The sequence below is a fragment of the Corticium candelabrum genome, chromosome 10 (genome assembly GCF_963422355.1).
Source record: "Corticium candelabrum chromosome 10, ooCorCand1.1, whole genome shotgun sequence".
NCBI lineage: Eukaryota > Metazoa > Porifera > Homoscleromorpha > Homosclerophorida > Plakinidae > Corticium > Corticium candelabrum.
The window spans coordinates 5473350-5489037 of NC_085094.1; the positions used below are offsets into that span (position 1 = coordinate 5473350).

General features: G+C 42.7%; 2 protein-coding genes across 2 annotated transcripts; one reads left to right on the top strand and one right to left on the bottom strand.

The window, feature by feature from the left end:
• Positions 1-16: 16 nt before the first annotated feature.
• Positions 17-14870, bottom strand: LOC134185551 (microtubule-associated serine/threonine-protein kinase 1-like). The gene is made up of 30 exons (XM_062653363.1): positions 14501-14870; positions 14120-14422; positions 13508-13536; positions 13408-13442; positions 13010-13082; positions 12710-12763; positions 11404-11509; positions 10352-10381; positions 7826-7878; positions 7698-7766; positions 7548-7617; positions 7452-7481; positions 7228-7299; positions 6988-7092; positions 6816-6920; positions 6541-6658; positions 5906-5964; positions 5775-5839; positions 5284-5371; positions 5115-5201; positions 3772-3947; positions 3637-3707; positions 3459-3572; positions 3280-3390; positions 2849-2971; positions 2666-2785; positions 2156-2354; positions 1629-2013; positions 1497-1571; positions 17-1113 (listed from the first exon to the last, which is right to left on the bottom strand). The coding sequence occupies exons 1-30, from the start codon at positions 14744-14746 to the stop codon at positions 112-114; spliced, it is 4173 nt and encodes a 1390-aa protein (XP_062509347.1). The 5' UTR covers positions 14747-14870; the 3' UTR covers positions 17-111.
• An 8-nt stretch (positions 14871-14878) lies between these two features.
• Positions 14879-15585, top strand: LOC134185553 (dynein light chain Tctex-type 5-like). Its single transcript, XM_062653365.1, has one exon. The coding sequence runs from the start codon at positions 14990-14992 to the stop codon at positions 15569-15571; it is 582 nt and encodes a 193-aa protein (XP_062509349.1). The 5' UTR covers positions 14879-14989; the 3' UTR covers positions 15572-15585.
• The last annotated feature ends 103 nt before the right edge of the window (positions 15586-15688 follow it).

Consider the following 15688-nt stretch of genomic DNA (forward strand, 5'->3'; position numbering starts at 1 on the left):
CGAGTACGACATCCAGTAGAGTATGTACAACAGCTTTTTTATACAAACTACTTTGTACATAAGATAAACATCTCCGGATCGTGGACGAATAACTATTGCAATTATTATAAGTTATAAGTTATCAAAAACATTTTTCCGTGCTTCCCAAGAGGCATTAATGCCAAGCGGAGATTGTGAGCTTGTAGTACCTGTAGTAGTACTTGTAGTCTGCGGCGTATCTTTGGGTGGTGATTGTCTGAAGCTCCGTGAACGAAACATCTTCGAGAGTGACGGTTTCTTTCTTCCTCGAGCAGGAGATGCCGGCGCACTCTCACTCATTTTCGAGCCGTGTTGCTTGCTCGAGTGGTCAGGCGACAACGCACGACGTAGAAGCGGTGACGTACCCGACATGGGTGAGCGGCCGGAGTTCGATCCTGTTGAGTAAGTCCGACCGTGCCCAGTTTCGCTATCGTCTTCCGAAACGGCACTCGCTGACGGCGGCGAAACGGACAGCGAACTTAGAGATGCCCTCAATGACGGCGAGTGGCTTCCAGGAGGTGCTAGTGGTGACGGGCTTCTCCCGCCGCCGCCCGCCGCCCACGATCCGCCCAGATTTGCAGACAAGGCTGGTGATGGTGTTCGCGCCAATGGAGAGACGGGTGTCGACGGTCCGTGCGGTTTACGACGAGGAGACCGCAGGAATTTAGGAAGAATTTTGCTGCCGAAACTGTGCGGACGAGATTGTGACGGCGACGAGGCAGTCTGAGGAGGCGAAGGCTGACGATTTCCTCTGGGAAAAGTTGCAGTTGTAGAATTTTGGTGGGGAGACTCTGGGGGTGATCGGGTGGGAGATGCGGGCGAGGATTTTGAGCGTTCCTTCTGGTCTCGTCGTTTCTTCTTCTTACGCCAGAATAGAAAACTGCTACTCTTCTTCTCTTGAGCTTTACTTTTGGATTGGTTGACGGAAGTCAAGTCCTTCCCGCTGCTCAGTCTCCGACTCATCGTTTGTGACCGCTGTCGACCGCCAGCGCGGATGGGTGTAGATTCTAGAGGAATGGTACACAACTCGCATACATTGCGTCCCCCAGACACAATCAACTGGACTACTTCTGTGTGTAGTAATCCGGTAACAGGCTAGATTAGAGACAAAGATCATATCAGTTAGTTGAAAACAAAAAACAACTTGAATTAATAATCTGTATGTATTGCAGTTTAGTAAAAATAGATTTCTTCCCTGCACCCCTTTCTGTGTCTGTCTGTTTACCTACCCTCCTGCCAAGAATAATACACACATTATTAGGTAGTTCCTGTAAGGTGGCAAGATTTCTAAAATACTCATAAGTTTATCACGTTCATCATGTGATAAATTGTGGTCACGTGACGTGTATAAGTTTACACTTGCCCTATGCCACCACCTCAATATGGCACTTGTGACTGGTTGTACATCACGTGACCATGGTATAATCCCAAATACTTCCCATACTGCAGCAACCACAGTCACAGAAGTATGTTCTAACCTTGCCATTGACATGAGTAACCAGTTGTCCAGGTCTAAGTCCAGCTTTCCATGCTGGTCCATCATCATCTACAGACTACAAACCCATTCATCATCTATTACAACAATACATCACATTTCCATGTCTTCCAACCTTCACAATGTGATGCATGCGATACATTTCTGTATCCCCGATATACACTCTGATGGCTCTCAAGATCATGCCATAACCATCATGTCCTTTCTCCATGATGATCGTCTGTAGCCCCAAATCAGCTGGTCGAAAGCCAGCCAATGTCGATGACGTCGAATCTTTTCTTTTTCCCTCAGCAGCAGGCATTTGCCATTGAGTAGAGACATCGGCATAAAGTGCATTACCCGACTCCGCAAATCTAACTACATTGCCTTGGGACTCATCGCGAGCTTGTTTTCTCTTCCGTTCAGTTTGAGCTTCATCCCTCGTTGGTGATGTAGTGTGACTTTCTGAGCTTGAGCTACTTGCGCTGCTTGGTGCTTGAACATGAAGACCAGGAATTTGACTAGAATACAAGCAGAATTGACAATTTATTTATAGCAGGCACACACACACACACACACACACACACACCACGCACACACACACACACACACACACACCACGCACACACACACACTACTGTTTACAACCATTTCAACCCTCACCTAGTACTCGCATTTGAGGTGGTTGCTGATGTCTCTCTGTGAGACGACAATTCAACAGCGTCGCTCACTTCATCGGGCGTCTCCAAAATCATCGAATACCGAGCCGACGTCGACGCAAAGTTATGAAACGGCATGCTATAGTCCTCTTCCTCTTCTTCATCATCCGACAAAAACTCATGACTGTACCGTTCAGTCCGTGCTAACACACACACCTCACGTTACTACACCAAAGCCTCACAACATCAGTACAGACAACCAACTAAAAAACCACTCAGCAGTAAAACTCCTACATCACATTATCTAACTCTAATAACTCCACACCCAACAAACAGTACTAGACAACATGAGAGAGTAAACTGGTCATCAACTGACAAGTCAACCAATACATGCATCTATTTCACATGCAACTGCAAGCCAAGTTAGCCTAAATACATAATATACCATATTTTTATATATTATATAAAAAAACTTCATATATTATATATTATATCAATGGATCTATCCACTTACGATCAAAGTAACTCGTATCTTCCTCGTTTTCTAGTTGCGGTACAAAGACTGCCTTCTGAAGGAGAAGAGATCGCCACGACACTCTCTCAAAGAACTTGTGAGATTTAACACCAGAGACACCTACCATACAATATTACATAAACATTGTCGACATAACACTGAATGTATTAGCTGCGGCCTTGCCTCCCATCTGCACGGATCCGAGTCGTTCCGCCGCATTCTGCTTTAGCAGACTGTGAACGAGGTCTTGCACCTCCCATGGTGGAACTTCTTCTGGTTCTGTTGGCCACTCAACGGTCAGATTTTCTGTAATCCAATAAAGTGATATAACAAACATAAACAAATGGTAAGCAACCAAGTCAACACAGACACATAAAAGCGTCTGATGTACACATAAAGATGCACTAAAATGTGTTCATGAGCATTGCTGCAGGCATTGCTTACAAAGTGAACTCTGATATTGATGCCTATATTCCATCACATGTGTGTGTGTGTGTGTGTGTGTGTGTGTGTGTGTGTGTGTGTGTGTGTGTGTGTGTGTGTGTGTGTGTGTGTGTGTGTGTGTGTGTGTGTACTCATACTCTAGTCAACAGTCCGTAAACGTCTTAACTCACCACTCGTGATGAGGTCAAACAGCTCCTCTACAGTTTCCGCCCATATGGGAGGCACACCGATAACAAACTCATACAACACGATCCCAACACTCCACCAGTCTACCGGCTTGCCTACACAAACAGTCACAAACACAAACATCAGTCGCGACTTCAAACAACATCCAAGCCCATTTTCCCACCATATCCCTGCATGAGAATAACTTCCGGTGCCAAGTAGTCCGGCGTGCCATAAATCTGTTCATCGAGAAACGAACTGTCATCTTCGTGTGCTTGCTCAAAAATCCCGGTCGTCACTAAACACATAATACTCACTCTGTCGTCGCCCTACATCATCAATACGTACGCATATGCACTCACTGTTCATGAGGCCAATCTTCGACAAGCCAAAGTCAGTCAACTTAATGTGTCCCTCCGACGTGATCAACATACTATAGTTAGGCCACAAGTCAAACGATCATAGACACACGTTTAATAATAGAAATAAAAATTTACTTTTCGGGTTTAATGTCTCGATGCACAACTCCCAGATTGTGAATGTACTCGACAGCGAGTACTGTCTCTGCGATGTACATGCGAGCCAGCTCGACAGGAATCGGTCCCTCCATGTTCTTGAGAAGATTAGCACAGTCGCCCCCTTCCACGTACTCCATCACCATACACAAGTGTTTCTACAGCGACAACAACGGAAAATCAATAAAACACTCAAACAAGTCAATCGGCTTAACAAAATCTATTTACAGTAGGATATCCACCATTTCTGACATTTTTAGATAAAACGTAATGGCTACCTAGCACAATCAGTGTTGTGTGATATCACAATATATCGCACCAAGTTTGCATGGGTATCGGAGGACTTTCTCACATGTGCCACACGTACATTCCCTCTCACTAGCGTCCATGGTACATTCACTAGACGGCTGCATCATGTCCTCACATCTCCTTGCAAAACATGACGTCGCCAGTCTGGTACTACTTTGGGTTGGAGAGCAATGAAGGCAAGCCCAAAATGATTGACACAGTGATATGCTGCACTTGCCATAGGGAAGTCTCGTGCAAAAGAAGCTAGTCTGATTGAAGGCACAAAAACAAAGTTTCTACCGCCCTTGAAGTGAGCTAAAAATCCTAGCCACTTGCGCTACTAGTGCAGCTGCAGGCAGAGTGGCTGTTTGGCACATCAGGGAACATTGTCACTCCTAGACGTAACTGTGTGTGTGTGTGTGTGTGTGTGTGTGTGTGTGTGTGTGTGTGTGTGTGTGTGTGTGTGTGTGTGTGTGGTAAACATGTTAGTGTTTTAATTTGTCCAGAAACCTTTAGCCCAACTGTAGCACAGTTACCATATACTATGTGAGATGATGAGCATCTTTAGTGTGGAAACTATGGAATTATTTTGGCTCCGACAGACCGAGCCTTGGTAGGACATTCTTGTATGGTGTTACATGTATAATTAAGTGCCTCCCCCACTGCAGCCATTTTGCATGTAATTTTTTTACAACCAACTTCCAAGGGAGAAATGGCGTTAAAGGCAGCTGAGGTTTTCTCTGGATAAAGCACACTAGGAGGCACCTAAGTTCATGCAATTAACAGTTACACCTTTGAAAAAGGCCATCACGTGCTAGAGACAAGGTTTACACTATCATTATTCATATATGCGTACGAGTGGATCTTTTGTCCAAACATATCCCAACACTGGTGCACTATTTAGTCAAACTAACAACACATTTGATGGGACATTTGTCCTATGTCCTACCGCTATTTTCCACACTGCTAGTACAAATACACAGACACATAAAAGTCCATCATCCACCTCTCAGACTCACCACAAGCAAAACACTTACCCTTGTCTGAAACGTGCAGTAAATACTCACAACAAAAGGGTTGTCAGCAAACGTGAGTATATTTCGTTCGATAAACACTTGATCCACCTAGCAAACAATCGATAATAAACAGATAATCCGGATGGTCCCGGCTGCCGTCAATTAGACGTCGAACTACAGCAATGCTCACCTGCTTCTTTCGTATCATGTTCTGTTTGCTCACTTTCTTCATCGCAAATCGTTGCTTTAGTGTTTTGTGCTTAACGAGGTAGACAGCACTGCAAACAACAAAAGCAATAGTAGTACACAACAATACAACCAAATTATCCTAAGTTAATTAATTAATTAACCAATGAGATATTTATACTCGGTTACGTCAGTACATACGCTGCCCTATTTCAAATGACTCAGTAGTGAGTCTGTACAGCACAAACACAAACGAGCCACCAAAACCACACCCAGTCAACCAATCCTTTTGCATTGAAATCCCTGAATGCTGATTGGCTATTCGTTAGTGATTGTCTGACTATTGTTCTGTTGTCTCCACATGCAACATAACTGCAACTACAGTTCAATGTGTGTGCGTGTGTGTGTGTATGTGTGTGTGTGTGTGTGTGTGTGTGTGTGTGTGTGCATGTGCGTGAGTGTATGGTAAACATTAGCATCTATCCTTACACTCACCCATAAGCCCCACTGCTGATCAGCTTTAGTACGGAAAAATCCTCTTCCTTTGGACCTTCAGTTTTCTGCAAACATGGCAACAATGACACTCCGCAGGTGCATCCATATTATGATAATGATAACTATCGCACCAGTTTGTCGGAAGATAAAACAGGAGATGAACACCGACTCTTGACCAACGTCTGACCAGCTATAGATGAAAGTTAGTTACATAAATGGAAGTTCCATGAACAATCAATCTCGCAGAAAGAATACACACATTACTACAATATATATAGTTATCAATGCAGCATGAATGTACACATCTAGAAATTCTCGAGTCAAATAAATCCTTCAAACTGATATCGTCATTCCTTCATCTACTATGGCTACCCTGACTGTACTGCTATAATTCTTCAGTCCAAAATATACAGATGGACAGACAGACAGACAAACTGTAGAGTTCTAGTTTGGTAGAGATTTTGTGCGATCGGGACAGTAGAGTTGCTTAGTTATGTTGAATGTAGATTTCAATGTTGAAAATATATGTATTGGACAGACAGACAGACAGACAGACAGACAGACAAACAGCAGACACATAAAGTGTAAATAGTAAACAGTAGACAAACTTATTGAAGACAAACAGACAGGCAGACACACAGACAGACAAGCAAACATACATACATACAAACAAACAGACAGACACACAAGCACACACACAGACAGACAGACACAAGAGTTCACAAATAAGCAAAGACAAACAGTGGAACTTTGTGAGCCTACGTACCCTCATCATCCAGTGACTCCAGTTGGCTCTTGATGTAACGCGGCATATGAGATGACGAGCTAAGGCCAGACACCTGCTCTTCCAACGTTGAATAATAAAATTGCTTCGGATCAAACTCCTTCATCAAATCAAAAATTTAAACAATAAGTATCAAAGTACCACAACACACACACACACACACACACACACAACACAAACACAAACACACACAACACACACACACACACACACACACACACACACACACACACACACACACACACACAATAACCTACAAGACATTCCAAAAGCCGAGCCGGACGAGAAATAATCAACAGCAACTTCCTAATCGTCTCTTCTAACTGAGCACTCTCCTGTGGTAACCTCGTTATTTTGGCACACTAACAACACAATAAAACATCACATAGCGACTCCATACAACAAAAAGCAAACGTCAGAATGTCATACTCCCAAGTATAATTCATTGATGCTCTCGGTCATTTCAAAGAAATACAGACTTGAAAGCTCGCCACTTTGGCTTTTGTCAAGAATATCTCGAATTGCTTTAATAATCTATTCAAACAAAATATTGTATATATACAAGTCCGTTTACCAGTTATTCTATAATACACATTTCCAGTGCATCGTACTCTCTCTCTCTGTCCATCTACCCGTTCGTCAGTGGTTTCTAGTCTACATACAATGTACCTGATCCAGTACAAATTCATATGTCGCATCCGACAGTTTCTCTGTTCTGGGATAAAATTCGATGAGTAGAAACTGTAACCAGAAATCCACACATTTTAGCATGTTTCGCTTTAGCCAGTACGAATAACTCTTAAATACATGCACACACACACACACACACACACACACACACACACACACACAAACAATGCCAATATATCAAGTACAGTCATTTGTCACCAGACCTGCAACTTTTGTTCCATTTCTGCCTTGGCCTACCCCAATCCCAAAGACAATATAATTATATTCCGATAAATCAAGAGTCAACCGTGTATGCATACAGTAGGGAAACGTTGCCTGAACATGTCGTTCACACGAGGTATTTCCCAATTACGAGGCACTCTCTCTGGACTAAAATCATGAATAATTCAAGTGAGAAATCATTCCGTTGGAAACACAACATCAAGCAGTTTCGGTAACGATTCGTGTACCTAAGACTCCTTGCTCGCTGTCGTCTCCCCGGTCGATCCTTCTCGGATCCATCGCTTTCATTCTCCGCACTGTAGACAAACTAGAGATGAGAAACGAGTCTAATATTGGCCAACAGCAATTGTCCTACTGAAAATGCTTTATCAAAGCCTGCAAGTCGTCCGACGTCGGTTGTGACGGAAGCTACACACAACAAAACAATCAGACATGCAGAGAATATAACAAGACACACCCTAACAATCTAATCAGCATTCACAGTCTATGTGTATTGATCTTCACACCTAAGGCCGTGTCTCCACACTATAGACTGGGTAACGTAAAACGTTTAGAATCTAAACCTGTTTAGTAACGGAGCGCCTCCACTTGCCAGTTTTTTAAATTAGGCATCTCAACATTATCCAGGATTTTGCTGCACCGATGTAATACATTCTACCACTATGTGGGTGAGAGTGTCAGTTGGAGTGGACAGCATTGCAATAATAAGAGATGGGACACTACGGCGTTTTGGTGGTCAGAGATGTCGAAGAAACTACTCTCTGCTTGCTCTGCAACATCTTATGCTGTCTCTGAGACTGCCTGGTTTTATCTTCTTCACGTATCTTTCAGATAAAAAGAAAGAACTATGGGAAGGAACTAAACATTAGGATCTATATTTGTGCAATGTGCATTACCATGGTATATCATCGCCTGACTAAACTATCTACTCGAGCTAAACTACCTTTGAATCAAGTTTAATGAAAGCTGTTTACGTTTACATCTAAACAGGTTTAATGCTAGTGGAGATGCATTGAAACATGTTTAAGTCCTAATGGAGACATGCCCTAACAGTAAAGAGCAGGCAATAGCCTAAAACAAGTCTACACGTTTCTTGGTGGAGATATTCTAAGAACAATTTGTCAAGAAATGCCATTGTGTAGATGTTGCTTCCATGCACATCAATGCACATTGACAACAACATTTGCTACCTTCTCACACAATTCTACAACAGAATCAATCTAATACTGGCTTTACTCTAGACGATTTGACTCGAGTCTGGCCGGTGCTAATTTGGACCGTGTAAACGGTGTTGTCTCCAACTAACCATGGGGCTAGGCTCGAGCTAAATCTAACGACGTGTATTTTCATGTTAATGGGCAACAATACACAAAGCATCAGGGACATAGTAAGCATATTAAGTTCAAAGTGGTCAGGCCTAATGCGTGCTACTAGGAGGCAAAATAGTGCATGCTAGCTGCAACTCCAAAATCAGTTTGACATCTTTGAGTTTCTTCCTATTTTTTGCTTTGTTGTCCTCCGGCTGAGTCTTGTTGTAATGAAGAAACCCGTTACCGCCACTTTATCAAACCAGCTATGGCAACTTGAATGTTGTTGGTTATTGGGCGTGCTCTGCTACCGCTATGTCTTTCATGGAAGCACTTGTGGGACCAGACATCGCACAGTACAAATGGTCTCAATGCCCCAACGTACAGTACTGTACTGATTTAATGACACAAACTTTAATTGTTGGTTATCTAGACTGACGACCAAAGTTCATGTCTACCATCAAAGCAAATAAATCGCCAAAAATACATATTACTTATTTAATCGTCTATATTTAAACTGGTAGATACACCAATCATCATCTGGCAAAAGTTCATTTTCCAAAATCTGCCCAACCCGTTCCTACGCCACTGAGCATATTTCCCACTGCTTACTGTAAATAACTAAATGTTTGTAAACTGCTGCAAACTCTATTTTGTAAGAAATAAATGTTCGTAAACTTTCCTTAATCAGTCAAGTGTCTTGAACATGCTCTTGTAGGTGACAACGAGGCCCAATCTATATCTGGGTAGGTGCATGCCAATGCACCTACAACATGTACTTTGTTGTCAGTGTCTTTGACAATTTGTCCACTATCCTGAACCGAGAAACAATGAAGACGATCATTCAGACAATATTGTAATAAGAAAATGTATGTGCATGGGTATTTGGGCTACAAACGTTAGTAGGTGATTTAAGTTAGTTGCAATTTATAAAATTTACAAATTAAAATAGCTTACGAAATTTATTGATTTACAGTATTCTCGGACTATTGTCACAGTGGCGAGCCGTAGTACGAGAGTGCAAACTTCTCGTGGTGAAAACCAGACCAAATGGAAATTAGAATTTGATGACATCTGGTCAGAAGAAAATGTACAACTAACTGGGACACCTAAACCACGCCCAGTTAGCCCGGATAGTGTAAACATGTCACCAATCATGCCAAATTATCTTGGGCCAGCCAACTTGGCTTGAGTCAAATCGTCTAATGTAAAGCTGGTATAAGAATAGTAAGACCGACTGACCTAAGACTCAATTACGTTCATCTCATGCTAAATCAAATTACAACTAAAGCTATGCATGTTCTGAACACACTATAAGGTTGCCTGTCTGCATTCCAATACACTCCCAATACACTCGTCACATCCATCTACCCTGGTTACATAAAGAACAGTCCAATTCTATAGCTCTCTTTCCTTTAGTCCCAAACACGATATCACAAACATATACTATAACATTCATGCTGACACGAATGATACACTAGAACCATTCCTAAGGTTACAACTGAGATGCAACCAAGGCTGAGTCATTACACGCAGAGGCTATAATGCAGTCTATTGGGTGACACGACACTCACCTGGTGCAGTCTTTCATACGACTCAGAGAGCTACAAAACACACCAGCAAACAACTTAGTCTATTTCATACACCAGCAGTTACGTACACACATTTCATGCTCAAACCATAAAGAGCAGAACTCTTTTAAATCCTGTATGTCAATATTAATAACATTCCCATTTCTACGGGCTTCGAGTCTGACCGAGCGTCATCTGTTTTGACTCTATGTCATTAGGTACAGGAACAGGGTTTCATTGCTGCATAAAGATGAAATTACTGACACAAAAGCTCATTAATTAAAAGTCAATTAACTAAATATAATAATAAATAAATAAATAATAATAATAACCAGACTGATCTGGTTGAGCACAACATAAAATAATAACATTCGGCTATGTCACAAGAACCAACAAACTATACATTACAGTATACAATTACTACATATATCATTGTCATTAACTAGGTAAGCTACTGACAATCATGGTTTCTTCCAAAAAATTACTATAAGAGAAACTGGATCAAAGTGAAAATGTAATAATTAGCACCTACAACACACTTTTATTGATACACTTTTTCTGCTGTCACATTTCAAGTTTACATCTACCATCATGAGCCTTGCAAGACTTGGCACTTTTGAAGGTTGACTGACATACAAGGAGTCCAACGAAATACAAGGCTTACAGGACCCGACTTCCCATGAAGTCTCTAGAAAGTACTGACTGTAGTTGATATGTACTAGTAAGTTCTGTACCATACCAGACAATATCTCTGCTTCACAAAACAGAATTTGTCACCTTGATGGAGACATACCGATCAACCGTTAATTAAATCACAAAAAATTACACCCACCAGTAATATACGACAGTGATAATAAATAATAAATAATAAATAGCTTTCTGCATGCATGAGCTGAGTTTGCGCCATTTTCTGTTGAATCAGTTAGTTACCTCCACAGAAGCAAATAACATACAAGGCTTATTGAAGTCTTTAGAGATCAATAATGTATGCACACTGGTGACCAATTAAAATGTACAAAAATCAGCAGCAGCCAGTCAACTCATTGTTTACTCACATATACTGAAGCTGGTGATCCTACAATTGGTGAACCCGTTCCATAACCAGATGACGACAATGAGGCTGATGACCACCTCCGACCTCTGCTGTCGACTATATCAGACCTAAACAAAACCATCACCATCCAGTTACAAGTACCGACAACCAACAATACTTTACAACAAAGCAAAGAACTGATACTGCAAGAGTAGCATGTCTCAGTTTAAACAACAAGACTGCAACACACACACACACACACACACACACACACACACACACACACACACACACACACACACACACACACACAGTACTCAGTGATAGTATGAGCCTATCGCAACATCACAGATATGTCTATCATACTTCCTCACATTACAACCCAAGACCAAGCTCGCTAATGACACCAACTATTTCAACCAAAGCAGGTAGTTAGTTATTATTCTACAATCTGTTACAGCAATCACTACAGCCAAAACAATGTGTGCAAAAGAAATTCCTGCTGTAACAAAGAAACCATCCTGTTTGTCAAAAACCACAAAGACTTGGTTGTTGCATTTACCGTTTCATTCTAGTCATAGGCAGCTGCTGAACATCCATACTAGGATGTCCAAGGATGTGCGTCACAGCTAGGATGTCCTAGGATGTGCGTGCTAAGACGTCCTACTATCATGCTAATCATAAAAGTCACTAGAGGTTCCGGTGAGGTGATGTAATCTGGAAATCTGAAACCTGGTGGCAAACAAGAAAACACAATTGCCACACTTAAAAACTACAATTACACATTTAGTCACACCATCTTGACATCGTTTCTATTAACACCAGTGGGGCAACCTGTTTGATGATCTGTGCAAAGTGTACTAAAGATGTCACTAAAACAACACAGTTATACTGCTTCTTTGTTTTGCATCAGGCACTGCAGCAGGAAAGGTGAGGTAATTCTGAACCCAGATGGTTGCAGTCTGCGATTACAATGTGTTACACAAAACTATGTAAAACGCTCTATGTTCATACCACATCAACAACACAAACACTAACTCTACACAAACACTAACTCTACACCCACAGAAATGATAACTTGGCACACTTAGTCTTATACATTTGTAGTAGACCATACAACTTCACACAGTAGGACTTGCTCCCGAATTACATTCTCAACAAATAATAGTACTTCTGGGTTTCTCTCAACAACATTTTAAAATATGGTCTACACTAGAACTTCATATAGCATGCAACTGCCATTCTTAATTAGACCCCTAACAACAATTTACTCTGAACTACTTGATAAGCTTAGAGGTAAGTAAACAAGCACTTAAATACAAACTCACCTTTCAATATGAGCTGCACGAAATGCAGGACTCAAACAGCCCAGACTCTGCTGCCTTTAGTAAAACACAATTACCGTTAGTAGTCAACAAGATGGTCAAGTTAGGGCATAAGAAGATGCAATAACAATCAACCACAGGAAACCATTACATCATTACAGTAGAACCACTGGCCACAAATGAGACTGCTACACTACACTGATGACTCACCAAATTAATTAACATAAACAACAATCTAAGCGCCTTGGTCTACATACAGCATTACCACATCATTCAATATCAATTCCAGTCACATTCACTCACTTCTTGTGCAAAGCTTGTTGGCCTACTGCCACTCCAGCAGAAGATGCAATGTTACTCACTGGACTTTGTGCACCTATAAGAGAATAGCAACAGACACTGTCACTAGGCAGTCGGTTACTGCTAGGTTTTGTTCCCTGAATGCCAAATACTTAGAATAAATCAACTTCTAATCAAAGAACACTGCAGACATGGCAAACACGTATAACAAGCATACAGAGAAAAGACAATGCAATACACGCAAAAAGTGGAGTTAGGCGCCTAGCAAATAGAATTATGAGAAACAATGCATGCATAGCACAGTCCAAAGTGGCAAGGAGGACATACAAATAAAAGTAAAAAGCACACAGGCCTAGGTAACCTAACCAACAAACATGGGCCAAGCCTTAGAACACACGTACCAAAATTGCTGTCAAGAATAAAGCTCTTGGGTCGCCTATTCAACAACGTACAGAGCAACATCAAACAACATATGATAAAACCAGATTCCAAATGACCTACCTAGACTGCCTTCCTTGTCCACCTTCAGGCTAGTGACCAAAAAATACAAAGAAGAACACGTCAGTGACAAGAATGACATAAAAATGATGAGATTTGTAGATAAAACAAGAGTTAGGGTAATCGTAAAGCTGCAGGTTCACCTTGCACGCAAGCCAGTAATCAGAACGTCCGCGACCATAGAACGACATGACATAGAGCGAGAGATCTTCCATCTTCTCTCGCATACTTTGTAGCTATATAGACCGATGACGCGCTACCAGCGTGACACTGAATACTCAACAGACCCGATGACCCGGATAAAGAGGAGGTCACCGCATCAGCGCACCGCAACGCTGAGTTACACCGCAAACGACGACGTCCGAAAGCGAAAAGCGCCCGCACGCGTTGTGTACGCGATTTGAGAGAATTGCGAAGCATTGAGTAAGCGTGCGTAATCCAATTACGAAACTACACCTTCGGAAATGACAATGAGTCTCGACACGTGTTCACGAAACCAAAGCAACGACTTGCATTCACTGCTCGTAGCGGCTAGATTTGCAGCTAATCGTGCGTGGTTTACCGGTGGTGTGAATATATGAGGAAACTGTATGAGCTGCGATGTAAGCTACTCACCTTCCGTTTCAACACCAGAGATGGTTCGCTGCTTCCCAGCATCTTGCTCACTCGCTGTAGATTCCGGCTATCGTCTCCTGAATTCGTGAACTCGGCGAGAACGTCCTGCTCCTCGCCGCTCGCGTCGCCGGCACTGATTCCGCTGTCGCCGGATAGCGGACGACTGGAGGGAGAGCGAGACTCTTCCTCGAGCACTCGCTGCACGTCGGGGTTGGCTAACGATTTGTTTCTCTTTTTCTGACGAAATTTGAAGTCTTTCGGCAGCGTTCGGGCTAAATCTACGTCTTTCTCCTTGAGTTTCTGCTACACGAGATACAGAGAGAAGATTGTGAGTCTGCATGGGGAGCCTTTGCGGACCTAATTAGCAGCGGATAGACTTACCCGAGTAGCGTCTTGAAAATATATGTTGTATCTAGTTCTCGCCCTACAGACAGCGTCTAACAGATGCTCGATGTCTTGCTTGTCGGTTATAGAAAAGCTTGAGGTCAGGTCGTCTTCGCTAAGCGTCACGAAGTTCTCGAAGTCCAACTCTTCCGCTGTAAACTTAGGTATAAAGCGCTCCAGTCCTTCTTCGCGTAGATATTCATCGAGAAGACGCGTCGAACTCTTCTCTCCGGACACCGACATTGCTAATCAATTCCCATACATCGCCAACAAACCCGTGGCAATTCAGAAGCACGCTAATGAGGCCAACAACCCAAGATGTGGACGGTCAGACGTCTATGGCGCTATGCACTTCGCCTACTGTACAACCAACCGAGAACGCAAAGGCGCGTGCGCTAGTAGGTCCCGGATAAGTGGGACTAATCGTTTGCCAGGTGAAAGCTTGCTAATTTTCACCTTCTAGGCGTGAAGAATACGCGCGAAACAATGGACACGCCAACTGGAAAACGCCTCTCAAATGCGAAAAGCGCCCCACCATCTCTCCCGCGAGGCGACACGCACCAGCCATCTCGACGACTTTCGTCACCCAGTCGACGTCAGTCTGCAACAGATCAACGACGTCTAACCCGGTCACGTGTCTCGTTCGACGACGGACGAAATCGAGAAGGTCACAGAGAAGGTCACAAGCCGTCGGACGGCGTAGAGAAGCAAACGTCTCAACCGAATACATACCAACTGGAGCCACAACGTCAATTTCCAGTTAACAGGGCAACGGCTATTATTAAGGAGAAACTGCACAAGGTTCTAGACGGTGTGGAGTACGATGCATCGACGTGCAGCCATCTGTGCAAGTCGCTCGCAGATGATTTGAAAGTAGAGATAAGGGACTTGAATCTGCCGAGATACAAGATCGTCTCATCCTGCTGTATTGGTGATATGAGTTGTACGGGTCTTCTTGTTGCGAGCAGATGCGCGTGGGACAAGGAGAGAGACAACTATGCCTCGTACACGTATCAGAGTAAAACGCTCTTTGCAACTGCCACCGTCTATGCTGTCTATTTTGCCTAAAAAGAATTTATTTTATGACGATAGCCTCGGTGCTATAGAAATTGTACGTAATAGGACGAGCACAGCTGCACAGCAAGGCTACGATGCGTATATTTTCTCACGTGACGTTGTTTGTTT